The sequence below is a fragment of the Microcaecilia unicolor genome, chromosome 8 (assembly GCF_901765095.1).
Source record: "Microcaecilia unicolor chromosome 8, aMicUni1.1, whole genome shotgun sequence".
Classification (NCBI taxonomy): Eukaryota; Metazoa; Chordata; class Amphibia; order Gymnophiona; family Siphonopidae; genus Microcaecilia; species Microcaecilia unicolor.
Genome location: NC_044038.1, coordinates 17,839,396 through 17,866,555, shown reverse-complemented (window position 1 = coordinate 17,866,555; position 27,160 = coordinate 17,839,396). Strand labels below are relative to the sequence as shown.

Here is a 27,160-nt window from a genome sequence, read left to right as displayed (position 1 = left end):
ACCATCAGGTCCCGGTGATTTACTACTCTTCAGCTTGCTGAACTGACCCATTACATCCTCCAAGGTTACAGACTTATGAATGTTAGGATGTTGTTTGATGCTTCTCTTGTATGGAAGGTACGTTAGTTTTTCTTTCCTATTTTAAATGCAATTCTTTTTATGTGTTATTAGAATTTACAGAAGTACATAAGTATTGCCATACTGGGAAAGACTAAAGGACCATCGAGCCCAGCATCCTGTTTCCAACAGTGGCCAATCCAGGTCAGAAGTACCTGGCAGAAACCCAAACAATAGCAACATTCCATGCAGAACCCCAAAGAGTAGCAAGATTCTAGAATTCTAAAGAATAACAAGATTCCATGCAGAATTTCAAAGTGTAGCAACATTCCATGTAGAACCCTAAAGAGTAGCAAGATTCCATTCAGAATCCTAAGTACATAAGTGTTGCCATACTGGGAAAGACCAAAGGTTCATCGAGCCCAGCATCCTGTTTCCAACAGTGACCAATCCAGGTCACAAATGCCCGGCAAGATCCCAAAAATGTACAAAACACTTTATGCTGCTTATCCCAAGTCCACTTAATAACGGTCTATGGACTTTTCCTTTTGGAAGCCGTCCAAACCTTTTTAAAACTCCGTTAAGCTAACCGCCTTTACCACATTCTCTGGCAACGAATTCCAGAGTTTAAGTACACGTTGAGTGAAGAAAGATTTTCTCCGATTCGTTTTAAATTTACTACATTTTTGTGAACCATTCTGATTTGCAGTGAAATAAGCTACGGTATAGTAGAATAATAAACAATAAATAATATATATATACACACACACAAACTATAATCTATACATGTTTACTGCAGTTCCAATAAACTGTTGAAACCAAAACACTTCCTAAATCCACCTTATTCTAACGCAGTGGTTCCCAAACCTGGTCCTGGAGGCACCCCCCCCAGCCAGTCAGGTTTTCAGGATATGCACAATGAATATTCATGAGAGAGATTTGCATGCACTGCCTCCGCTGCAGGCAAATCAATCTGATTGGCTGGGGTGCCTCCAGGACCAGGTTTGGGAACCACTGTTCTAACTTGTTCTGCTACATCTTTCCACCTCTAGAAATAATGAAGGAAAGGAATACTGGAAAGCAGGGGGAGGAAGCGGCTTGCTGTACAGAATGACGGAGCTTAATATCTGTTTTATTGCTGGCATGGAAGTAATAACACTAGAAAAGAAATTCACATTTAAGCTTATAAAATGTCTAGTGAAGGAGATATCTATTCTGAAGAGGTGAAATATAACACAAATAAGTCTTTATAGGTTTTCATCGAAAATCTAGTTTATGATCTAAAGAAAAGGGAAACAAACGATTCTAATAATAAAACATGGGATCAGCTCAAACTGATTACAAACCTAAAGTGTTTCTCCAAGCTGAAGCTGTGGAACTGAATATTCACACAGGCTTTTGGTTTGCAGAGTTATAAAAATCAAAATTATATTACAATGGTTTTCTTCCAAAATGAGATACCGTTAAGACCGGAACTCTTCCTTTAGCATAGAACCGGGGTAGACAAACATTTTAGCACAAAGGCCGCATGAAAGGCCTCATTAGGGCAGAGGGAGAGACCAGTGGAAAGTTGGAGAAGGTGTGAGGAAATGGCTTGATGCAGCGACTTCTAGCCATGGTCAGCCTGGTCTTACTGCCACGCACTGGAAGTCAACCTCCATGGGTCAGAACAAAAGCCCCCACAGGCAGCAGTGTGCCCATATCTTACATACAGCAATCGAATATCTACAGGTAGACAATGGCATAGCCTCCCAGTGGATGTGCTGGAGCAAGGATAGTATCTCAGTTCAAGAAAGCATGAAATTTCTAAGGGCAGGGAAGGGATTGTAGAGCTTAAATCAGTGGAGGAGTAACTTAGTGGTTAGAGCAGTGGGCTGAGAACCTGGGGAACTAGGTTCAGTTCCCACCGCAGTTCCTTGTGACTCCGGGCAAGTCACTTAACCCTCCATTGCCCCACGTACAAAAACTTAGATTGTGAGCCCATTAGGGAAAGAGAAAGTACCTGCATACAGGGCCGCTGAGGGGGGGGGGGGGGGGGGCATGGGGGACAAAATTCCTCGGGCCCGGGCCTCCAAGAGGTGCCCGGCGCCGGGGTCAGGCCGCCAGCGCTGCACTTCCCGGTCTCACCTGCCTGCCTCCTCGGCTCCGGGCCCCCTGCTTTCGAAGCGGCAGTCACAGATCGCCTCCCTTCGGGCCTTCCCTCCCTATGTCCCGCCCTCGCTGAAACAACAGGGAGGGAAGGCCGGAAGAGAGGCAGAGACCTATCCGAGCAATCCATGACCACCTACCATTCAGAAAAGCACTAAAAACCCATCTATTCAAACAAGCCTACCCAAAAGACCCAGATTAATCTCATGACCCATCTACCTTACATATACTGAAGAGAAAACGACATTGACCCAGAATCTAACTCCCTCCTTTCTCTATCACCTGTCTCTACCTACCTAACCATCCATTTACTACCCATCCAGCCTTCTATTATGTTATACTTAATTTCCTACTTTACATAACAAAATTCTGTGTTACCTATTACTATGTAAGCCGCATTGAGCCTGGTTTTAGTGGGAAAGTGCGGGATACAAATATAATAAATAAATAAATAAATACGGTATGTGAAATCCCATTATCAATAACTAATGTAGATGGGCAGAGAAAGACAGCAAAACCTATTATTTTCTATGTTTTCTAAACACATTTGGGCTCCGATTTACTAACCTGCATCAAAGTGCTTCAATGCAGTTTAACACATGAGAAAAAGCAAGTCCTAATATTCTCTGTAGTAACTTTATGCTTAATTCATATTAATGCGCACTAATGTGCATTAACACATTAAAACAGCAAGACAAATTAATAAACGAGGGCCTCGGTTACTAATTCATTCCTGGTTTAACAAGGTCTCTAATGAATGTTTAGTAGGAATGTGCATTCATTAGCAACCATTTGGTTCACTAAGGTGCCTTAAATAAATTGAATTTACATACACTAAATTTATGTATATTTAACTATGAAGAAAAAAAGCACAACTTAAGGTCCAGTTGTGCTTTTTTTCATTGTATGCTTTTTGTTTTTACTGTACACCCTCTCTTTTTGCTTTATTTAACTACTAGTAAAAGAGGCCCGTTTCAGAGCAAATGAAACGGGCGCTAGCAAGGTTTTCGTCGCCAACACCCCCCCTCCCTGGCCAACCCCCTTGTTGTTCTGCCATTGCTCCGCCCCCAACGTCATGACGTTTGACGCGAGGGCAGTGCCCGGAGCGATTCCCCCCCCCCCCCCCCCCCCCACGTCCCTGCCTCCCTCCCTGCCAACCCGTTCGTTGTTCTGCCATTGCTCCGCCCTCGAGGGCGGGGCCCGGAGGGATTTTGATGGCTTCACCACCAAGAACCTTCGAACCTTTTTGAAGGAAGTCAGGGCTTGGCTTCACTGACGTCAGTGTCCTCAGAACGTTGAGGGTGAGTTTTATTATAGTAGATGAATAAATATATGTGCAAGCGATTTCCATGTACTAAAAAGTTCTAATGCAGTTTTTTTAAATGTTTAACATAAATGTGTGACAAGAACAAAATTAAAAAAGGAACAAAAACATGGAAATAAAGACAACATTTTGTAAAACTGAACTGGATTTTTTTTTTTTTTTTTTTGCCTATGCAGAGGTAGGTTTCAGAGAGTTTATGCCAAGAAGAGCAGTTTGATCTAGCGATATTGACATTTAATACATCCCAATTTCCTGGACTATTGCTATGTAACCTTGCTCCTTTGGGATTTTTGTGCAAAATATAAAATTTCTTCACATGTTTAAAAATAAACTGCATTCATGATTTGTCTAAACATCACACTATTATCCCTGTCTATACAAAACTGTATTTAAAATGCAATTCCGAAAAGTTAATCAGTTCGGAGGGGTGGGGGTGCCTTGAAATAGAGTTTACAAAGGTGAAGGAGGACACCACTTTTTTTGCAGCTCTGGCCCCCTTTAGAGAGGTTCCAGAGGAGGATCGGACTATGTATTGGTGGCCAAATGTTCCCAAGAAGCAGAATAACACAGCTTGCAAGGTTGATCTGAAGTTGCACTATTCATTTATGGGAGTCACTAACTTGCAGTACTGATTTACCACTCGTTAGTAGGAGACTACAAAGTACATAAGTATTGCCATACTGGGACAGAGTGAAGGTCCATCAAGCCCAGCATCCTCTTTCCAACAGTGGCCAATCCAGGTCACAAATACCTGGCAAAATCCCAAAAAAGTACAACACATTTTATGCTGCTTATCCCAGAAACAGCGGATTTTCCCCAAGTGCAATTTAATAATTGTCTATGGGCTTTTCCTTTAGGAAGCCGCCCAAACCTTTTTTAAACTCTGCTAAGCTAACTGCCTTTACCACATTTTCTGGCAACGAATTCCACAGTTGAACTACACGTTGAGTGAAGAAAATGATTCTCCGATTCGTTTTACATTTACTACTTTGTAGCTTCATCGCATGCCCCCTAGTCCTAGTATTTTTGGAAAGCGTAAACAGACGCTTCACTTCTACCCGTTCCACTCCACTCATTATTTTATAGACCTCTATCATATCTCCCCTCAGCCTTCTTTTCAACAAGCTGAAGAGCCCCAGCCGCTTTAGCCTTTCCTCATAGGGAAGTCGTCCCATCCCCTTTATCATTTTCGTTGCCCTTCTCTGCACCTTTTCTAATTCCACTATATCTTTTTTGAGATGCGGTGACCAGAATTGAACACAATATTCGAGGTGCGGTCGCACCATGGAGCGATACAAAGGCATTATAATATCCTCATTTTTGTTTTCCATTCCTTTCCTAATAATACCTAACATTCTATTTGCTTTCTTAGCCGCCACAGCACACTCAGCAGTTTACTCCGATGGTAAACAGCTAAATGTTATCGCAACCTGTAGCTCAACATTTGACCTCTTTTTTAAAAAAATGGTCAGAAAGTAATGACTAACTTATTTTATTATTTATTAGGATTTATTTACCGCCTTTTTGAAGTAATTCACTCAAGGCTGTGAGAATAGATCAAACATGAGCAACAGGCACTTACAGCTGTAAAAATATTCGAAAAACAATACAAAGTATGGCATGGTATACTACTTGCAATGACAACACAATACGTAATAGAACATTATAATTGGTAGTGAGGGGTAAGGCAAAGTTGTAACATATAGATGAGTACGAAAGTAGGAAGAATTAGAAAGCAAGGTGATTGATTTGAAGAAAGTTACACGCGAGGGTCAGAGAGATGGTTAAATATTATCTCAGCTAGGGTAGGAATGGGTAAACCTGTCCCGCTGCAGTATGTGCAGCCCGAGTCAATCCTTGTGTGTGTGAGTGAGACTAACAAGTTAGTTACTTCTTCCGTTAAAGGCTTGGTTGACGAGCCAAGCTTTCACCTGCTTCCTATAGTAGAGGTAACTTACTAAACAAGGAATAGAACCGGGTATTTTATTCCCTTTTTTGCAAGGAATCAAACTGTTAAATTTGTTGGTTCTGTGTTTGGTTCCCCCTTACCAATGTAGTTGCTGCTAATGTCAATAACAATTTGTTAACAGGTAACCAGAATAATGGCGTGAACAGATAGGCTGAAAAAACTGAACAATAGTTTCAGATAAAGAAAGGGTGAAATTTGTTCTTACCTACTAAATTTCCTTTCCTTGATTCCAGCTGTACCAAATTCAGACTAACAGGTTACGCCACCTTACCAACAGATAGAAGCAAAGACCTGAGGTTTCCAGTCAGTGGCGTCGCAAGGGCAGCTGACACCCGGGGCAGGTCGCCGCTGCGCACCCCCCCCCCGGGTGCAGCGCGGCGCACCCTCCCCCCTCCGGAGCGCAACCCCCCCCCCCCCGAGAACATACCTGGAAGGCGGTGAGGGGCGGGTGGGAGAGCCAATCCGCTGAGTGCACGCCGCTAGGGGGTGTCGGCGCCTCGCTAATTCCCTGCTCTCTCTGCCCCGGAACAGGAAGTAACCTGTTCCGGGGCAGAGAGAGCAAGGAACCAGCGAGGCGCCGACACCCCCCAGCGGTGTGCACCCGGGGCGGACCGCCCCACCGCCCCCTTCCTACGCCACTGTTTCCAGTGACATAGGCAGTATGAGTGGTGCAGCCTGGGACTGTTACAAGAAATTATTTATTTTGGGGAAAATAGCTCTAGAGCGCACTCACTACTGTTTAAGAGCAGGTGCTGTATTTATAAGTTTTAGGATATTAATTTCTCCACCAATCACCAAAGGTGATAACTGCAATAAATTAAATAAATTAAGTATATATAAAAGATACCATATACTCAGAACACAAGGAGACCGTATTTTTAGCTTCAAAAAGGTTGATTTAATATACAATTGCACACGAGAGGTAGGTTTTAAGAGATCTTTACAGATAATCTGTGCTTAAGTAAGGCAAAGTAGAGTAGCAGGTCTAGATCAAAAGTTATAACTTACAAAGCAGTCTGTTGCAAAGCATTTTGTGGTCCATTGAAGAGCCATGAGGCAGGTGGACTGCAGATCAGGAGCAAGGCATCTGCAGACCCCAAAGAGAGCAGCAGGTCCCAAGAGGAGGCAGGTTCCAAGAGCGCGAGCTGGGCTGTTTCCAGGCCTTTTATAATGTTAGCAGAGAAGCATGGTGTGTGCATGTCCTGGATATTTTGCAAGGCATTATGGTTAATGTAGTCTGTTCACATGACCACACTATAAGTCCTTCCTTTCTGCACATGTCTGAAAGCTGATGGGAGGGGCAGGTATACCTTTGACAAGCAAATGTCCTGTTTATGGTTTCCCCTCTGAAGTCTTTGTCTTCAATGGGCTCTCCAGACTTTCGGTCTCTTGGGTCTTTGGTTTTCAGAGATGTCCTGATGAGCGTCCAGGTACCCACCTTTTGTTCAGTCTTTTTAGGTGGGAGGGCAGAGAGAGTTATATATCTCTCTTTTGTCTTTGTTAAGTGTTTGAAATTAACTATCCCTGCTATCAGAAGTTCCCAGAAAAAGGGATGGGGAGAGAGGGGCTTGAAATGAAACTATTTTCTCTGCTGCAGTGTCAAATATATAAAAGATACACAAATATATTGGTGTATATATAATCCAGCAAAATATAATAAACTGATACCATTACAGGACTTGCCAGTATTTCAATGAAAAACCTGATATATATAACTCTCTTTTGTTTCTTGTTTTTTTTTTAAACCACAATAAGAATAAGAAAGCCACAGGGAACCTTTGAGAGAACAACTGAGATTAAGGGGCCCTTTTACTAAGCTACGGCAAAATCTGGGCTTAACGTGTGCTAGAGGATGTGGTAACAGTGGTTAGCGTATCTGGGTTTAAAAAAGGTTTCAATCACAAAAATGTGCTCCAGACAACATTTTTTCTTTTCTCCTTCAATTTATTACAAACAAATCCCCCCTCTTATACACATGCATTCACTATTTACAAAATAAGCTCCACAAAAATTAACACTTTTTATACATGTTATACACCCAGCCCGTCACTTATCTCTTTTCAGTATTTTCCCCTCATTCTTATCCCGTGCTGATAGTTCATATGTGTTACCTGATCATCTAGTCCAAATTTCAAATTTTAAAAAAGGTTTGACAAGTTCCTGGAGGAAAGGTCCATAGTCTATTATTGAGATGGACATGGAGGAAGCCACTACTTGCCCTGGGATTGGTAGCATGGAATGTTGCTACTAATTGGGTTTCTGTAAGTACTTGCGACCTAGATGGATCACTGGTGTGATCCAGTACGGCTATTTTTGTTAGGAAAGGGGAGAAAGACTGAAGGGGGATAGGTGACACCTGTCTATTCTTTTTGATATGCTTTTTATATTAAAAGCTATGGGGGCAATTCTATAACTGGGTGCCACAAATTTGGCACTTGGGTACAGAGTGCCAAGTGTCAATTCTAAAACGGTTTTAAGTGCCCAAACTCCGTTATAGCACCCTTGCAATTATGTACTAAGCGAGTTGTGTGCTAAAATTATAGAACATCCCTTACCACTTACACACCTAACTGTAACAGTCACACATATAAGTTCTAGTATTCTGTAACTTAAAGTATGCAATTGATGTCTTAATGTAAGCGCCAAGTCATACAATAAGGGAGTGTGTTTTGTTCTGGCCCAGGTGTTTTTTCTTGTTCCTCTGGAGCCAGCCTCTATTAAGGGGTGTTTCAGGTTTGATTTTAAGGGTTGTTCTGGATTTGGTTTGCAGGTCAGGTAGGATTGTTTGATATTTTAAATCATTTATTTATAATTTTTCATTTTACAAGGGTCATTTGCAAACAGTAATACAGAGATGACTGTACATTAATACAATATTAGAGGAAAACAATCTCAACTAGATAAATGGATTATATACAATCTTTCTCTTTCTTAGACAACAAAATAAATAGGGAGAGTGAAACAAGACAAGGAGATCAATTTAAACAACAGTAAACAAAGAAAAAGTGGTATTAACCTGATTATCTCCAGTTATTATTTATCTGAATCATTATTCCACATTGATCGTCTGGTTGGCGTCTTCAAACCCAAGACGGTGTATAGTCAATTAATTTCGTTGCAAACATACTTATTGTCCAATATTAGTGGAAATAATACACCTGATTTCATTTTTTTCTCTTTTAAAACCAGAAATTATTTAACAATAAAAAACACTTGAATCTCTAGTCCAATTCCCACTGATTAAGGTAATCCCAGTTTCACAGGCTTCACTCCTTTTGAATAAATATACTAAGAGGAATCATTTCAGAGGAAAAAACTTTAGGAGTCATACCCGGAACTCTGGGAAAACAACAATCTCGATATTAATCATCTGTAATATTATTCATTTTGTTCAAATTTTTCTGGTCTGTTATCATTTTCAAAATCTTAACCGTTTCCTACTCATGTAGAACTTCATTTGCTGTATCAATTGGTCAGGTAGGATTGTAATGTGGAGAGTTTTGATATTTACGATGTTGCTACTATAAACTGCTTTGAATATATATATTTTTTTGAAAACACAAACAACATTAAAAGCTCAAGTTCATCTAGGAAACATTCTCTTCGTTCCACTGCTAATGTTAAAACTCTTTTTTCTATACTTCCTTTCTATCTTCACAGAGTTCTGAATTGTCACTAGTGTCCTGAACAGCAGGTCAGTGATTATAAAAACCAAATACTTCAGCCCTAAAGCTCTCATCTCACCTGAGAGAGTTCACCTCCTCATTGGTAACAAAAGCACTCTGATCCATGACGCCCATCTGAGATTTTAAGATGTTCATTTCGGCTTCCAGCTGTTGGAAAAGTGAAGATGTTTAAGTAAGCCATCATGAATAGACGTACATATACGACCCATACAAACAAAAAAAGCAACACTGGGCCTTCAAAGACTAGGACAACAGGAGTACTCTATTGACATGTGACCCGACACGGGCCGTGTTTCGGCGTCAGGTCAAAATTATATTTCTGCAGTGGATAAATTGTGTAGGTCAAAAGCCTCAACACATTAAGGTGTTGTTATACAAAATATTCGCTACAGCGCGAAAAAGTGGGCTCTTGAAAAAGCCTTCTCCTGTGCACGAATAGCCAATAGCTGTTTTAATCGGCTGTTCGTGCACAGGAGAAGGCTTTTGCAAGAGCCCACTTTTTCGCACTGTAGCGAATATTTTGTATAACAACACCTTACTGTGTTGAGGCTTTTGACCTACACAATTTATCCACTGCAGAAATATAATTTTGATGCCGAAACACAGCCTGTGTCGGGTCACATGTCAATAAAGTACTCCTGTGTCCTAGTCTTGAAGGCCCAGTGTTGCTTTTTTTTGTTTGTATACTTTGGTTGTATGCTGTTTTACCCTCTCTGTTTGTGTCATATACAACCCATAGAATTCATATACATACAAGGGTCCTTTTACTAAGGTGCACTGAAAAATGGGCTGCGCTAGTGTAGGCGCGTGTTTTGGGCGCAAGCAGATCCATTTTTCAGCGCACCTGTAAAAAAAGGCATTTAAAAAAATTTTTGCCGAAAATGGACGTGCGGCAAAAGAAAAATTGGCGCGTGTCCATTTTGGGTCTGAGACCTTACTGCAGTCCGTTGACTTAACGGTAAGGAGGCATATTTTCAAAGCACTTTGGGAGGCTAAGTTCCATAGGTTTCTATGGAACTTTGGGAGGCTAAGTGCTTTGAAAATGAGCTTGATAGTCTCAACGTGTTAACCGTGCAGTAATTGTCTACACATGTAGAATGACGATTACCGCCCGGTTTCCGCCGCGCGCAGGAAAATAAAAAATTATCTCCAGGCACACTTAGCGGGCGTACGTAAAAAAAAGAAATTACCGCCCGGGCCACATCGTAGCTGGGCGGTAACTCCAAACTGATGTGCATAGGACGTGAATACCTGCCTACGCAGCTTAGTAAAAGCGTCCCATAGTCTCTAGATCAAAGGCCAGTCATTCTGCACCCAATACTACTACATATAAAGAAGAAAACGTAATCCTTGTACTTGAATTCTGACCTCTCATCCTTTATTCTACCTGCCACTTCTTCTCAAACGCAGGGGGAAAGCAAATCCAATTTCCAAGTGACAATTACCAGGGCAAGGAGGAAACTTGTTTGTCACAATATACATGAAATAGAAGAGTGACTTCTCAGGACTGACTCACTTAAAGTAAGAGAAATCTCTGGCGGGGGTTTTGCTTCTCCAGGTTACCTCCACTTCCCATTAATGTCCAATCCTTCTCAATAGACTCCCTGGGCTGCACGTAAATTAGATAGTTCTACTTTTCACATATTGGATCAGTCAAAACTTCAGCTTTCATCTCCTTTTACCAAATGAGACAGAGAAAAGCCAGTTTCTGTCAGTTCATGCCTCCTTCCTAGTCATTACCTGGGGCCCCCTTGCTAAGTTTAGAAACACTTCCACTTGAATATAAGAAAATGTAACAATACCAAGAGCACTGAATGAATCCCCTTCAAGCCTAGACAGCATAATCTCTCTAAAACCCATCTGCAGGTGACATACCCCAGGCTCCGGCATCTGCCGCATACCATGATCAAAGGAGCTGCTGCATCAGCAGCTCTTGCAAGACTACGCATTAAAGTCTAACAGAAATTACACAAAAGCACAACTAAAGACTGTTTTTAGTTGCTGTTCAGGCAAATAGGGACTAGGAAAGCAATGTGCGCCTGCACTGATAAAACTGATGCATAAGACAGAGGTACGTTAATGCACTAAATACTGCCACGTCCAAGAAAGAGATATGTTATGCTACCAGATTCCTATAAAGCCAAGCAAAGGGATGATTTTAAATCCAGAGAAAGACCAAATGGAGCTATCGAGTATATCTAATGACTAAAAAGTTGGTAAATAACAGATATGGTGGATGCGTGGAACGGGCTTCCTGGTGGAGGCGGTGGAGACGATACTGTATCCGAATTCAAGAAAGCGTGGAACTCAGAGAAAGGAGATAGAGGATGGTGTGGATAGACCATTTGGTCTTTATTTGCAGTCATGCTTCTACACGGAGCAACATGAGACCAGGGAGATATTTTCCAAGTAAGCGCCAACCTGATTTTCTTCAACATGCACTTGGCTTTCTCTTTCCAAGCCAGCGAATCGGGTAAAGCACCAGCTCGGTTCAAAACTCTGCTGCCCGTCTCGTCTTCCGCCAGGGTCGCTTTACTCATACTACCCCTCTCCTCAAGTCGCTTCACTGGCTCCCTATCCGTTTTCGCATCCTGTTCAAACTTCTTCTACTAACCTATAAATGTACTCACTCTGCTGCTCCCCAGTCTCTCTCCACACTCGCCCTTCCCTACACCCCTTCCCGTGCACTCCGTTCCCTGGATAAATCCTTCTTATCTGTTCCCTTCTCCGCTACTGCCAACTCCAGACTTTGCTCCTTCTGTCTTGCTGCGCCCTACGCCTGGAATAGACTTCCTGAGCCCCTAAGTCTTGCCCCATCCTTGACCATCTTTAAATCTAGATTGAAAGCGCACCTCTTTAACATTGTTTTTTGACTTGTAACCACTTGTATCCACTCGCCTCCACCTACCCTCCTCTCCTCTTTCCTCTACACATTAATTGATTTGTTTGCTTTATTTTTTTGTCTACTAGATTGTAAGCTCTTTGAGCAGGGACTGTCTTCCTTCTATGTTTGTGCAGCGCTGCATACGTTTTGTAGCGCTATTGAAATGCTAAATAGTAGTAATAGTACTCCTTGTTTTCCAAAATTTTGGTGCTATCATGTTGGCAGTTCTTGCATTTGACGTAAGCCCTGAATTATGGTCCATCAGCTCCCTGCTCTGTGATCTCAACTCATCTAGTCCTGAGAGTCATAGGGCAAGCACAGGGGACCACTATACATTTCTAAGTATAAATCATGCAGACATGCCACAGTTGATGATCCCTGTCAACGTACTTATGGGCATTAGAATTTACCTTTAGAGTTTCCTCCAAATGAAGTCCATGAGAGATTTCTTAAGCTATGTTATTCTCTTTTTAGAAGGAGAACCGTCAGTATGGCAGGGATGGTGGAGGAAAGGGAAGGAAGAGTTTTTCTATTCTACTTTTCCAGAAATGTACGAGGTGCCAGCTAGCTGGGTGGTCTTCACTAATCGTTTTTTAAATTGGGGCCACTATGGATCCAAACGAGCTGAAGGAGGGCTACCAAATATCTCCCCATATGGGGTTGCAACACCGCTGACCAGGGTGTGTCAATGACATCCGTACCTTCTAGCTCAAACTTTTCATTAGGGTGTCCTCAAGGAAGTGGGCGTTTCCAAACGCATTTTCTTCTTCTCTTGAGAAATGCTTTGTCCTTTAAGCATACAGCTTTTTCACCCATCCACTTCCCTTTTTCTATCACAAGCTTAGGTAGTGAGGCTGAGAGTAGCGGAATGATGATGGCGGTCGACCCAAGACCTTGCACTGAAGGACACTGATTTAACTAAACTGGAACAGTCTTAAGCGGATTTAGCACATCCTCTGCATATAGCAGTATACTCTCCAGACACATCAGTTAGATTGAGCTTTCTGTCTTTTGATTAAATCCCAGTATGCTATTACACAAAGAAATTAAAATAGCATACTATTTATTTGAAGGGACAATTAGTTTTATGTGAACCTCTTCACTACTTCATAAATTAAGACTTAATAATGTTGCCATCAAAACTGTTGCAATGCTACCACCTGCTATTCAGTTTCTGAAACATTCATGAGCGACCATGTCTCCAGACCTATCTTTACGAAGCAGCTGGTATTTGCATATATATTTGTGTCATGCTGAACTAAACATGTATACTCTGGAGGAAAGGAGAAACAGGGGTGATATGATACAGACGTTCAAATATTTGAAAGGTATTAATCCGCAAACGAACCTTTTCCGGAGGTGCGAAGGCGGTAGAACGAGAGGACGTGAAATGAGACTGAAGGGGGGCAGACTCAAGAAAAATGTCAGGAAGTATTTTTTCACAGAGAGAGTGGATGCTTGGAATGCCCTCCCACGGGAGGTGGTGGAGGTGAAAATGGTAACGGAATTCAAACATGCGTGGGATAAGCATAAAGGAATCCTGTGCCGAAGGAATGGATCCTCAGGAGCTTAGTCAAGATCGGGAGGCGGGGCTGATGGTTGGGAGGCGGGGATAGGGCTGGGCAGACTTATACGGTCTGTGCCAGAGCCGGTGGTGGGAAGCGGGACTGGTGGTTGGGAGGCGGGGATAGTGCTGGACAGACTTGTACGGTCTGTGCCAGAGCCGGTGGTTGGGAGGCAGGGATGGTGGTGGGGAGGTGAGGATAGTGCTGGGCAGACTTATACGGTCTGTGCCTGTGCCAGAGCTGGTGGTTGGGAGGCAGGGATGGTGCTGGGGAGGTGAGGATAGTGCTGGGCAGACTTATACGGTCTGTGCCTGTGCCAGAGCTGGTGGTTGGGAGGCAGGGCTGGTGGTTGGGAGGCGGGGATAGTGCAGGGCAGACTTATACGGTCTGTGCCCTGAAGAGCACAGGTACAAATCAAAGTAGGGTATACACAAAAAGCAGCAAATATGAGTTATCTTGTTGGGCAGACTGGATGGACCGTGCAGGTCTTTCTCTGCCGTCATCTACTATGTTACTATGTGTCAGATTTTTATATATCCTAGGAAAATCCATACAATGGATAGAGTACTCTGCCATCATTAAATCCTGATGTCGGAAGATGCACAGAATATTATGGGTATCCAACTGCTCAAAAGCCTAGATTTAGCAGATACTCTTGTCCACATACAGACATTGTCAAAACGTTACCATACGAAAAACCAGAATTCTATCAGTTTGGACACTTTAAAAATCCTCTCTATCTCATATTGTCTAACGTGACAACGGAGGCCTTAAAACCTAACACATTCAATCTCAAAAGTTCCGTCTAAGCTAATAAAACAGTGGTCAGAAAAATATCAGAATATCAAGGCATCAAAGATCATTTGCTAACCCCTAAACACTAATTTTTCAAGGTCCTTTAGTAGTGCAACAAACTATTCTCTCTGCATTTTTTACATTATATATTAATATTCAGTAAAATCAAATGCCCAATTCTGTCATACAAGCTATCCATAAAAATATACAGCAAGTCCAAACCAATTTTATGGCTGCCTTGTATCTACATATTGGCAATGGAGTCGATTAATTTATTTTATCAACATCTATATTTTGCATGATGAAAACGGCTGGTATTCAGTGGATTACAATATAATCAACGAACAATAAATAAAATACACAGTAAAAGAATTAAAAATCAAAATGCAATCCTTATACTGCATCTGAAATCAAATCTAAATATGACAGAACATATACTGAATTTTGTATCACTCAAAGGCCTGAGCAAACAACAAAAAGTTTTACTATTCCTGAAACAATTAACAATCACGCTGTGTTCTCAAAGAGAAAGGAAGGGAATTCCATGGTTTCTTATGGGTTTGTATAAAGTGCTGAGTATGTCTAGCTGCACTGCAGAAATCACAAGTTAACAGTAATAGTGATAGCAGTAGAGGTGCAGCCCAGCATCAGAAAATGCAGCGTTACAGATAGCAGTTTGGACAAAAGTTGCAGGGGGAATCAGGAACTGGTTGCACCAGAAAGTCCCAAAGTTTGCATTTGTATCAATAAGGCCAATGTTTCATAAGGACATAAGAATCGCCACACTGCCACAGGGGTCCTTTTACTAAGGTGCGCTGAAAAATGGCTTGTGGTAGTGTAGGTGCATGTAGGATCATTTTTCAGCGCACCTGCAAAAAATGCCTTTATAAAATTTTTACCTAAAATGGATGTGCAGCAAAAATTGCCGTGTATCCATTTTGGCTCTGAGACCTTACTGCCAGCCACTGACCTAGCAGTAAAGTCTCACACGGTAACCGGGTGGTAATGACCTACGTGCGTCTGTAAATAAAAATTATTTTTCAGACACGTGTATCGGACGCGCGCAAAAAATGAAACTACCGCAAGAGCCACTCCATTTTGGAGCGAATTGGGCATGCGCTTACGCGGTTTAGTAAAAGGGCCCCCCCCAGTATCCTATTTCTAACAGAGACCTATCCAGTAACCAACAGAATCCCAAAATGCAGCAAGGTCCCATGCTACTTATCCCCCAGTTAACTGTTGCATTCAGGTAACCTGGACCTCACTAATCGATGCTCAGAAAACCTGGGTACAGATTCTAAATGCTGTTCACTGACCAACTGCTAAGAAATGTAGGGTAGCTAAATACTGTACAGGGAAGTCCAATGATGCATCCTGCAGCACGACAGAAATCTTGCAGTGGAGTTCTGAACCAATCAGCAAGGCTTTTAAAGACGACACAGAAAGGCCGGGATACAGAGCATTAAAACAATAAAAGTACTAATGGATGTGGACCAGCACAAACTCAGTAGTAGAGAATGACATGGGGACCCGCAGTAACTGCGAGGACGGGGCGGGGACAAACTTTGTCCCTGTCTCATTTTCTACTTTGAAGCCTGTTAATGAACTGGACAGTTATTTATGTTTGAGTGATGCAGACAACGATATTTTGATTTTTTTGGAAAAACAAGCAAACATGCTGGCTGCAACTAGCAAAATTTGCATGGGGGGATCCTGTACATCCTGCTACCAGCACATCTTTTTTTTTTTTGTTACATTTGTACCCCGCACTTTCCCACTCATGGCAGACTCAATGCGGCTTACATGGGGCAATGGAGGGTCAAATGACTTGCCCAGAGTCACAAGGAGCTGCCTGTGCCTGAAGTGGGAATCGAACTCAGTTCCTCAGTTCCCCAGGACCAAAGTCTGCCACCCTAACCACTAGGCCACTCCTCCACTGTTATTCTACGTGGAATGTTGCTATTCCACTAGCAACATTCCATGTAGAAGTCGGCCCTTGCAGATCACCAATGTGGCTGCGCAGGCTTCTGCTTCTGTGAGTCTTACTGCACGTACGTGCAGGATGTCAGACTCACAGAAACAGAAGCCTGCGCAGCCTTCTACATGGAATGTTGCTAGTGGAATAGCAACATTCCATGTAGAATCTCCAAGAGTAGCAACATTCCATGTAGAATCTCCAAGAGTAGCAACATTCCATGGAGAATCTCCAATAGTATCTATTTTATTTTTGTTACATTTGTACCCCGCGCTTTCCCACTCATGGCAGGCTCAATGCAGCTTACATGGGGCAATGGAGGGTTAAGTGACTTGCCCAGAGTCATAAGGAGCTGCCTGTGCCTGAAGTGGGAATCAAACTCAGTTCCTCAGGACCAAAGTCCACCACCCTAACCACTAGGCCACTCCTCCACTGTTGCTACTATTTGAGATTCTACATGGAATGTTGCTATTCCACTAGCAACATTCCATGTAGAAGTCGGCCCTTGCAGATCACCAATGTGGCCGCGCAGGCTTCTGCTTCTGTGCAGGACGTCAGACTCACAGAAACAGAAGCCTGCGCAGCCTTCTAAATGGAATGTTGTTAGTGGAATAGCAACATTCCATGTAGAATCTCCAATAGTATCTATTTTATTTTTGTTACATTTGTACCCTGTGCTTTCCACTAATGGCAGGCTCAATGCGGCTTACATGGGGCAATGGAGGGTTAAGTGACTTGCCCAGAGTCATAAGGAGCTGCCTGTGCCTGAAGTGGGAATCGAACTCAGTTCCTCAGTTCCCCAGGACCAGAGTCCACCACCCTAACCAATAGGCCACTCCTCCACTCCACTTTTCTTCTGAGAAGACATCTTCTATTGCAGGAAAGGATTGTGGAAGACAGGAGAGCTAGATTGAATCCTGAGATTGATGATGACTTCTTATTCATCCACAGATTAAAAAATCATAACAGTGCTTCATAGGACATATTTCTCCCCTCTAGGGCATACAGAACGGGTTGTATTTTATATCCCTGGATATTTTAACAGGGTGGATTAGGATTCCTTGGGGTAGAAGAAATCAGCTATTGTTGGGGCTGGAAGGGTAGAGGGTGGTGGTGAAGAAGCTTATTATAGATGCTCACTGTTATTGCTTTCTATTTGTACAGATTTAAATATAAAATCATAATTGTTCAAGGCTTCTGCAGATGAGGACAGAGCCCATGGGGACGGAGCGGGGACGGGGCAGTGACAGAACCTGCGGGGATAGGGCGGAGACGGAGAGAAGGCCTGCGGGGATGGAGACAGAAGCTGCGGAGAAGGGGCGGGAATAGAGACAGAACCTGCAGGGACGGGGCGAGGATGGGGCGGGGACGGAGACAGAACCTACAGGGACGGGGCAAGGACAAACTTTGTCCCCGTGTCATTCTCTACTCAGTAGATGAGCCAGAGTGTTTAGTTTGCCTAACCAATCATAACTTTAAAAAAAAGCCTTTTCAACAACGTTTCCGATATGAACTTTTAATGGCAGTTGGGAATCCAAATTTACACCCATGTTCTTAACCAGGGGCCCTTTTACTAAGCAGCGGGAGGGTTAATGCACAGGTAGTGCATGCCAAAGCGGCACTACTGCCGTGACAGCACGGGCGCCCAGCGGCAATTCTGAAGTTAGCGAACACTGTTTCCCATGGTAGAATATAGTTTTCTATTTTCAACTGCATTCCTGGCAGTAATCAGCAGCGTGGTCACATTAGCGCGCGTTCCATGATTATTGCACTAGTAGTGTGTGAGCCCTCACTGCTAGGTCAATGGGTGGCGGTAAAGGCTCAGGCAGTAAATAGCCGTGTGCTACTTTTCATTTTAGCGCATGGCCATTTACGGTCCCAATAAAAAAATAAAAAAAAACACTTTTTTCCTGGCCGCAGTAAAACAAAATGGCCCAACACACGCCAATTTCACACGTCCAAACTACCGCAGGCCACTTTTTACCGCTGCTTAGTAAAAGGGCCCTTCAGTTTTGCATTACGACGCTTGAGTAATGCAGAAAGACTAATGCACAGGAACTCAGGGGCCCTTTTACTAAGCCGCGTAAGCGTCTACGTGCGCCCAACGCGCATCAAAATGGAGTTACCGCGTGGCTCTGGTGGTAATTTCATTTTTGCCACGCATCTGATACGCGTGGCCAAAAAAAATCATTTTTATTTTCTGCCATATGTAACGGACGCACACGCCAAGTGGCATTTGATGCGCATAGGTCATTAGTGCCCAGTTACCATATAAGACTTTACTGCTAGGTCAATGGATGACGGTAAGGTCTCAGACCGAAAATGGACGCGTGGCAATTTTCATTTTGCTGCACGTCCATTTTTGGCAAAAAGTTTTAGAAAGCATTTTTGTAGGTGCGCTGAAAAATAATTCTGTGTGTGCCCAAAACACACATCTACACTACCGAAGGCCATTTTTCAGCACACCTTAGTAAAAGGACCCCTCAGTCTTTATGATCGGCACAAGTTTATTCCACGTTAATCTAGGCTATCACCAGGGGAAAACAATCATTTAACTGAACTCTGATCTCATCCCATGGTTTTCAGTATCATCATTACGCTGATGACGCCCAGATCTACCTCTCCACACCAGAAATCTCAGCAGGAATCCAGGCCAAAGTATCAGCCTGCCTGTCTGACATTGCTGCCTGGATGTCTCACCGCCATCTGAAACTAAACACGACCAAGACTGAGCTTCTTATTTTTCCCCCTAAACCAAACTCTCCTCCTCCCCCATTCTCTATTTCTGTGGATAACACTCTCATCCTTCCTGTCTCATCAGCTCGTAACCTTGGGGTCATCTTCGACTCCTCCCTCTCCTTCTCTGCACATATTCAGCAGACTGCTAAAACCTGTCATTTCTTTCTCTAAAATATCACCAAAACTCGCCCTTTCCTTTCTGAGCACACTACCAGAACCCTCATCCACTCTCTTATCACCTCTCGCTTAGACTATTGAACTTGCTTCTCACAGGTCTCCCACTTAGCCATCTCTCTCCTCTTCAATCTGTTCAAAATTCTGCTGCATGACTAATATTCCGCCAGTGTCGTTATGCTCATATTAGCCCTCTCCTCAAGTCACTTCACTGGCTTCCTATCCATTTCCGCATACAGTTCAAACTCCTCTTATTGACCTATAAGTGCATTCACTCTGCAGCTCCTCAGTACCTTTCCACTCTCCTCTCTCCCTACATTCATCCCCGGGAACTCCATTCACTGGGTAAATCTCTCTTATCTGCACCCTTCTCCTCCACTGCTAACTCCAGACTCCGTTCCTTTTATCTTGCTGCACCATATGCCTGGAATAGACTTCCTGAGCCAGTACGTCAAGCTCCATCCCTGGCAGTCTTCAGATCTAGGCTAAAAGCCCACTTTTTTATGCTGTTTTTAACTCCTAATCCCTAATCACTCGTACAGTACCCATGTTGTGAAATAATGAAAGCCATTTTTAAATGTGACCGACATGCGGCACGTTTCGCAGATGCTGCGTCAGGGTCAAGTCCACTGTAATCCTCAGTAACATTGCAGAGATGGGGGGGATTTATCAAGGAAGAGTTAGTTGGATGAAATTTGAACTGATACCCCCTCCCCTTTCTCAAAGAAGATATAGCATTACTCCTTACTCAAGAATCTATAAACTCAAGAGGGCGTAAAGAAGATACACTGGTAACAAAAGGTCCTTTTTTTTTTAAGAGGGTCTCATAAATGGAAACACTAATAAGTAAAAAACAGATAGATTGGTACACTTAGTTTATTGCAATCTATTGCCTATTTTCATGATACCCTGAAGCTACTAGACGAAATTTTGGCCACTGGACTTGGATATAGTCTGAAGACAAATTCAACTCCAAAGAAGTGTTTTTGTGAACTGTTAATGATGTTGAAATTAAAAATATTGGAGGGAAGGTTTTTTCTATGCCTATGACGATTTGAAAGCTCGTATTGACCTTGATCACACGTAGAGCTATTCGAGGCTTTTTCCTTCTTTTTCTATGAGCTATAGTTAAGGCTATAAACATATATATACAATATTGCTAGAGATTTTTTTGGTGTTGATTTGTTGAGTGTGTCTCCATACAATCTCCTGTTTACTGATTACAGTGAATAAAAAACAGATCTAATATTACAAGCAAGCACTATGCAATTGTGATGGCAAAAGAGTCAAACCTCACATTTATTCCTCAGGAGTGTAAGTGTGTGGAGGCGGGGGGGGGGGGGGGGGGGGAGTGGTAGTAAGCAGGGAGACCAGTACTCGAATTTCCTCTATAACCCTCCTAATGCTGAATTCTCTCCCAGACCAAGGGAAAAAAGAACAGCAGACTCGCAACTCTGTGCTCTAAAATGTTGCTATTTATTAACAAGCCGATAAGATTATCACACCAAGAAATGTTTTCCTCAATTTTCTGATTATGCTGCTTATCTGCAGTCCAGCTCAGTCTAGTCCATCAGAGCCGACTGGAAGAAACAGGAAGCATCCTATATATATAATTGTAAGACTGTAAATCGAGGGTCCACAGCAGAACTTAATTCCAGTCTGCCTCTGTCATGAAAGCAAATTCATTATACACTTCCTCGCTTCCCATCTCCACTAGAACGTTGAGGAGTTTGTTATTATTTTGTGCTTTTTTGGGGGGGAGGGGGGGGGGCGGTATGTGGATAGCATCCGAAGCTGAAGGGCTGTAGAATATCACATTCATCACACTCTTGGCCTTGAGTTAGACTGCCACCTGCTCACTGACAAGGCCAGATAAATCAAGGAGACGGCTGCTGTTGGTTGGGGAGGGGTAGAAAAGGTCAGAGTCTAAAGCAGTTAAATGTATATAAGATTGTTGAAATAAGGAGGACGAGAGACTTTCTGACAATCTGTGGGGCACTGGAGGTTACCTTCTCTCAAGAGAACACGGAAAACAAAGTTAGAGGAACCACACAAAGACCACATGGCTTAGCTTATAAAATCTAACTCAAGCATTTATACAAGAGTGCAAACATGATATAAAGAGGGAATGAGTGAAGCATATTTTATACATTTCCTGTAAATCCCATAGTTCTGTTCCTCACTATGCTTTTGTTTTTATTTGCCCTTTTTTTTAAATTTCATCTAGAACACTTTTATACTAGTAATGGTTACTGCAGTGTACTTTAAGTGGGTATATTCTGGAAATGCATGGGGGGGGGGGGGGGGGGACAATACATTTCAGAATGCAGCTACCCAATTGAACACTGGTTGTCTGTGCAAGACAAGCGATGGACCTTTATGACACAAGTTACATTAGTTACTAGTTATGGATAGCGTTACCATATTTTGTCCCCCCAAAAGGACACATGCCCTGCCCCCACCACACCCCGCCCCTTTCATACCCCACCCCACCCCCTCCCCCCTGTCACACACCCCGTCACCCCCCTCCCCTTACTACTGACCTGGTGGTCTAGTGACCTCTTCGGGGCAGGAAAGAGCCCCCTCTTTCCTGCCCGGAGCGCTACCCTGCATGCATCCTTCCTCCTGTTGGTGATCTCGGCGCCGATTCAAAATGGCTGCCGAGAGTTGAAGTCTCGCGAGGTCACTTCAACTCTCAGCGGCCATTATGAATCGGCGCCGAGATCACCACCAGGAAGGATGCATGCAGGGCAGCGCTCCGGGCAGGAAAGAGGGGACTCTTTCTTGCCCCGAAGGCGGAAGAGGTCAGTAGACCACCAGGGCAGTAGTAACTAAGGGGAGGGGAGGCTAGCAATCTGCCCGTTTGTCCGGATTTCTGGACAAATGGGCAGATTGGCAAAACCCGCCTGGCTGCCCGGTAAATCCGGACATATGGTAACTCTAGTTATGGAGAGGGCCAAAAAATGGGAATTGACTTTCCATGTTCACAAGGGTTACCGCCCAGCCTGGCTACAGACCCCTCCCCCCCTTAGCTGATATAGGCCAAGAAAAGAATTTGTTTCAAGTCAGAACTGCTTACCATCTGATCCCTCTAGTCATGAGGTTCAAAAGGACACAGAATCAGAGGGAACATAATAACAGCATCAATCAACCAACACCAAAGGAAGTGAAGCGAGCAGTAGAGAAAGACAGGGGTGATTGCAGTACGAACAATATTTGACCATGTGGGAACTGTGTACCATAAGAAGCATCATATGACAGAACTTCTCATTTGATGACCTGTGATGAAGGCAGCGAGGTCAAACACAACTTGTCAATAATGTTACTTCCATCATTTCACTTTGTGGCCCACTTCACTTCCTTTGGTGGTTGATTAGGTTTGAAAAGGACAATACTCCGGTGGTCCCACAGATATGAAACGTCCTTTCTCTCGAGATGCTCCAAAACACAAATTTGACATTTAGAAAACAAATACAGTCCATGTTCCCTAATGGGAGAGATTTTTCTCCCCCCTCATGCTACATGTTATAAACATGGTCTAAAGTAAAGATGCCTACTGTCCCCTCCTCAGCTGCGGCAAGAACACAGGCCTCTAGTGGACGTACATCTGAGCCTAAAGAGGAACCTTCCAAAATCTCTAAAACTTCGTCCTGCTGAGAAAGCAAAAAGGGCAAAACAAGCTAACTGCCATACTCATGCAGCAGGCTCCACAAACTCCACATCAGCATTATCGCTATGCTCACATTAGCCCTCTCCTCAAGTTACTTCATTGGCTCCCTATCCATTTCCGCATACAGTTCAAACTCCTCTGATTGACTTACAAGTGCATTCACTCTGCAGCTCCTCAGTACCACTCCACTCCACTTTTATCTCTCCCTATAATCCTCCCCGGGAACTCCGTTCATTGGGTAAATCTCTTTCATCTGTACCCTTCTGCTCCACTGCCAACTCCAGACTCCGTTCCTTTTATCTTGCTGCATCATATGCCTGGAATAGACTTCCTGAGCCAGTACGTCAAGCTCCATCCCTGGCCGTCTTCAGATCTAGACTAAAAGCCCACTTTTTTTGATGCTGCTTTTAACTCCTAACCCCTAATCACTTGTACAGTACCCATGTATGTTTTATCATTCCCACCTTAGTAATTACCTTATCCCTTATTTGTCCTGTTTGTCCTGATTGGATTTGTAAGCTCTTTCGAGCAGGGACTGTCTCTTCATGTTCAAGTGCACAGCGCTGCGTACATCTAGTAGCGCTATAGAAATGATAAACAGTAGTATAGCAGCTGGCTAAAATGCTGAAGGACTAAGCCTCCCGAGCTCCTCTTCTACTGCATGACCCTCCCCACTGCCCCTGGCGAAGCAGGGGAGGGAATCCCCTGGCCAGACATCAACCGCAAAGCCAAGAGCTTTAGGAGTCTAGCCTAATACAACAGTGCTCTCTTTCAGGAAACAGTTAAAGGCCTTTTTTAATCAACTGGCTTTTGAGGGTCCTTGATTTTGCTCAGTAATGATTTTACTATGTATTACTGACGCTGTGTGTGTTTTTGTCTATTATGTTGATATTATTGTGAATCCATATTTTTCCACTTGTAGCGACTGACAAAACAGACTGTTCTGTAAGTGAATATCGCGCTGATCGATGCAAAAGAAAAAAGAATGGAAAAGTAATGCTGCCCGGATCAGATTTTTGTTTTGCAAAGTTAAGCAATAAGTTTGGCTAAAAGAAGACAGCCAGCCTAACAAAATCTTCTTTGCATTATACTTATTTGTGGGTTGCGATCCAGGAGGAGAAAAAAGTTTAGAAATGGCCCGCAGCTGAAAAATGATTACCTGACTCGGAGAAGGTAATCTAAGCAAATTCTCTCTCAATCATACTCTTATTGTGAGTATCTAGGCAAACTCATCAACCTACGTGAGTCGGTCCTAATTTTAAAACCAATACTGATGTGGTTATACAATCTCAAAACGGCAGTTCATTCCACAGCTGAAGCACTCAAACTTAAGCAATTTTTCCTTCAACTGAGTTTAAATTAGACCACAAACCTATTATGTTACTGGAGACCATTTCCACAGCAATCCTTAACAGGCTACTGTAATCAGTAAACAAAGAAAAGGCTCATTGCTCATCCATGGAGAAATGCTTCTTCGGCTGGACACGGAGCAGAGATAAATATGTCCTGACTGCACAAGCAGCAGTACAAAGGAATGAACTATGAACGGTCCAACATAACTAAAGATTGTCGTTTTAACACATGTACATGCAAGTAATTACATCTTAATGTGAAATAAAACGAATTTCCCAATCTCAAAAATCTGACGTGGTCATGTTTCAGCTTATGCCTGCATCGGGCTCTAATTATGCAAAAATGCCTTTAGATACCATATCCTTTATCACTGTCAAAATTCAAAAACAGAGGACGTCGAATGCCAAGAAAGAAAAATGGAAAAAAAAAAGTCATCAAATGGCATAAACAAGTTATAGAACAGTGATGGCGAACCTATGGCACACGTGCCAGAGAGGGCACGCAGAGCCCTCTCTGTTGACACGCGCACCGTCGTCTCACCCACCGGAAGTCCGTTCCCTCCTCCCTTCGAGTTCCAGACCCCCTCTCTCCAAATTTTAAAAGTCATCTATTTACCTTGTCAGGGTTAGGGCGGCAGCATGAAGGCTCGGTGCTTAGTTCCGTTTTCCCTTCTCTCTCTCTCAGCTCTGGTCCCGCCCTCATTTCCTGTTTCCACAAGGGCGGGGCCAGAGCTGAGAGAGAGAGAGAAGGGAAAACAGATTTAATCTTTAAAAATGCAAAAACCCGAAGGAACGGTACAATTTAGGGAGCGAAGAACTTTTCTGCATAAAAGAGGAGCGGGGGGGGACTTGGATGTGATCATATGTGATGATCTTAAGGTGACCCAACAAGTTGAAAAGGCAAAGGTAAAAGCTAGAAAGATGCTTGGATGCATAGCAAGAGGACTGGCCAGTAGGAAAGAGGAGGTGATACCCCTGTATAAGACTCTGGTGATAGCTCATTTAGAATTTGAGCTGTACCAAATATTCGTAATCAAACTGATTCAGCCCCGAATACATTATTTGTATTCGGCCGAATAGTGATTTCAGTTTGAATGCAAATAATCCGAGGCTCCACTGTGCACACTCTCCCTCCTGCCACACCTCACAAAACCCCTTTTCGTTCCTTCCCACTCACCTGCTCAACCACTGCCAGTGGGGATTGCCTGTTTAGCCCAGCCTCTTTGTTGTAAAAAGTCCGGCAGAATCAGTGACGGTTGGGGGAAGCCCACTCCCAGGGACTGGAAGCATTGCCGGCAGGACAGACATTGGTGTTCCTTGATTGGCTGCCACCTGGGAAGGATTGCCGCCGCTCACCCCCCCCCCCCCCGGGGTGCAGTACCGCCAAACACATACACCCCCGGGTGCATTGATCTTACCTCCTGAGGTGTTGGGGAGAGCAGTAGCACGGCCGTCGGCTCCGCCGGTTCCTGCTCCCTCTGCCCCGGAACAGGAAGTAACATCAAAGGGAGCAGGGAACCAGCGGATCAGACAGTCGAAAGGCTGCTCCTTGCACCTGGGCGGATCTCCCCGCCCTCAGTACGCCACTGAGCAGAGCCAGCCCCTGCAGTGATGCCAGCAGCAGTCCTGCTGTCTGATTGGGCACAGGAGAGCTGGGACTGGGGAAAGTGCCGCTAGGTAGGCGTACCCCCTGCCAGCTGAAATCATGTTGGGCTCTGGAGCAGCTCTAAACTCTTGAGTGCAGACGGAGAGAGCCTGTGCAGCAGTTCTAATGTTAAAAAAACTGTGTGTAGCATGACTGTGGTTGAACAGCTAAGGGGAAAGAACTAAAGTGGGGTGGGGAACAGGATAACTGCATCTGATTTCACGTTGCTTCTTTTATTTTTTATTATATTAAAGGTCAATGCCCATTATTTGTATTTGGCTGAATAATGTTTTTCATTATTCGTATTTGGTCGAATAGTAAAATATGCTATTTAATACAGCTCTATTTGGAATATTGTGTATAATTCTGGAGACCGACCTTCAAAAAGATACAAATAAGATGCAGTTGGTCCAGAGAGTGGATACTAAAGTGGTCAGTGGTCTTCGTCATAAAGCGTATGGGGACAGACTTAAAGATCTCAATATGTGTACTTTGGAAGAAATGCAGGAGATATGATAGAGACACTTAAATACCTTCTGTGGCATAAATGCACAGGAGGCGAATCTCTTTCAACTGAAAGGAAGCTCTGGAACAAGGGGGAATAGGTTGAAGGTGAAAGAGGACGGTCTCAGAAGTAACCTGAGAAAATACTTCTTCACAGAAAGGGTGGTGGATTCATGGAACAGCCTCCAGATGGAATTGGTGATGAAATCTAAATTCAAGAGAGTTTGGGACAAGAACATAGGATCTCCAAGGGAGTGATCGGGAGAGTAGATGGCATGGATGGGCAGACTGGATAAGCCATATGGTCTTTATCTGCCTTCATTTTTCTATGTTTCAGCTTTGCATATATAGCTTTTACCTAACATAGTACATAGTAAATGACGGCAAGAAAAAGACCTGCATGGTCCATCCAGTCTGCCCTACAAGATAAACTCATATGTGCTACTTTTTGTGTATACCTTACCTTGATTTGTACCTGTCCTTTTCAGGGCACAGACCTTGTAAGTCTGCCTAGCACTATCCCCGCCTCCCGCCACCGGCTCTGCCACCCAATCTCGGCTAAGCTCCTTAGGATCCATTCCTTCTGAGCAGGATTCCTTTATGTTTATCCACGTGTGTTTGAATTCTGTTACCATTTTCATTTCCACCACCTCCCGCGGGAGGGCATTCCAAG

The 27,160-nt window shown here is 43.5% G+C and overlaps 1 protein-coding gene across 3 annotated transcripts in view; it reads right to left on the bottom strand.

Annotated features, from left to right (window-relative positions):
- MAD1L1 (mitotic arrest deficient 1 like 1) overlaps positions 1-27,160 on the bottom strand; it is a 1,314,438-nt gene that overhangs the window by 382,869 nt on the left and 904,409 nt on the right. Inside the window, exons 1-2 of one of the 3 annotated variants that reach the window (XM_030212097.1) lie at positions 23,138-23,165; positions 9,243-9,331 (exon numbers count right to left, since the gene is read on the bottom strand). The exons of 1 other annotated variant lie outside the window; for it this stretch is intronic. In XM_030212097.1, coding sequence (XP_030067957.1) covers positions 9,243-9,319 — 77 coding nt within the window. In that variant the 5' untranslated portion in view covers positions 9,320-9,331; positions 23,138-23,165. Of the gene's footprint in view, positions 1-9,242; positions 9,332-23,137; positions 23,166-27,160 lie in introns of those variants that run through there. One more of the 3 variants, XM_030212096.1, reaches the window with a different exon arrangement.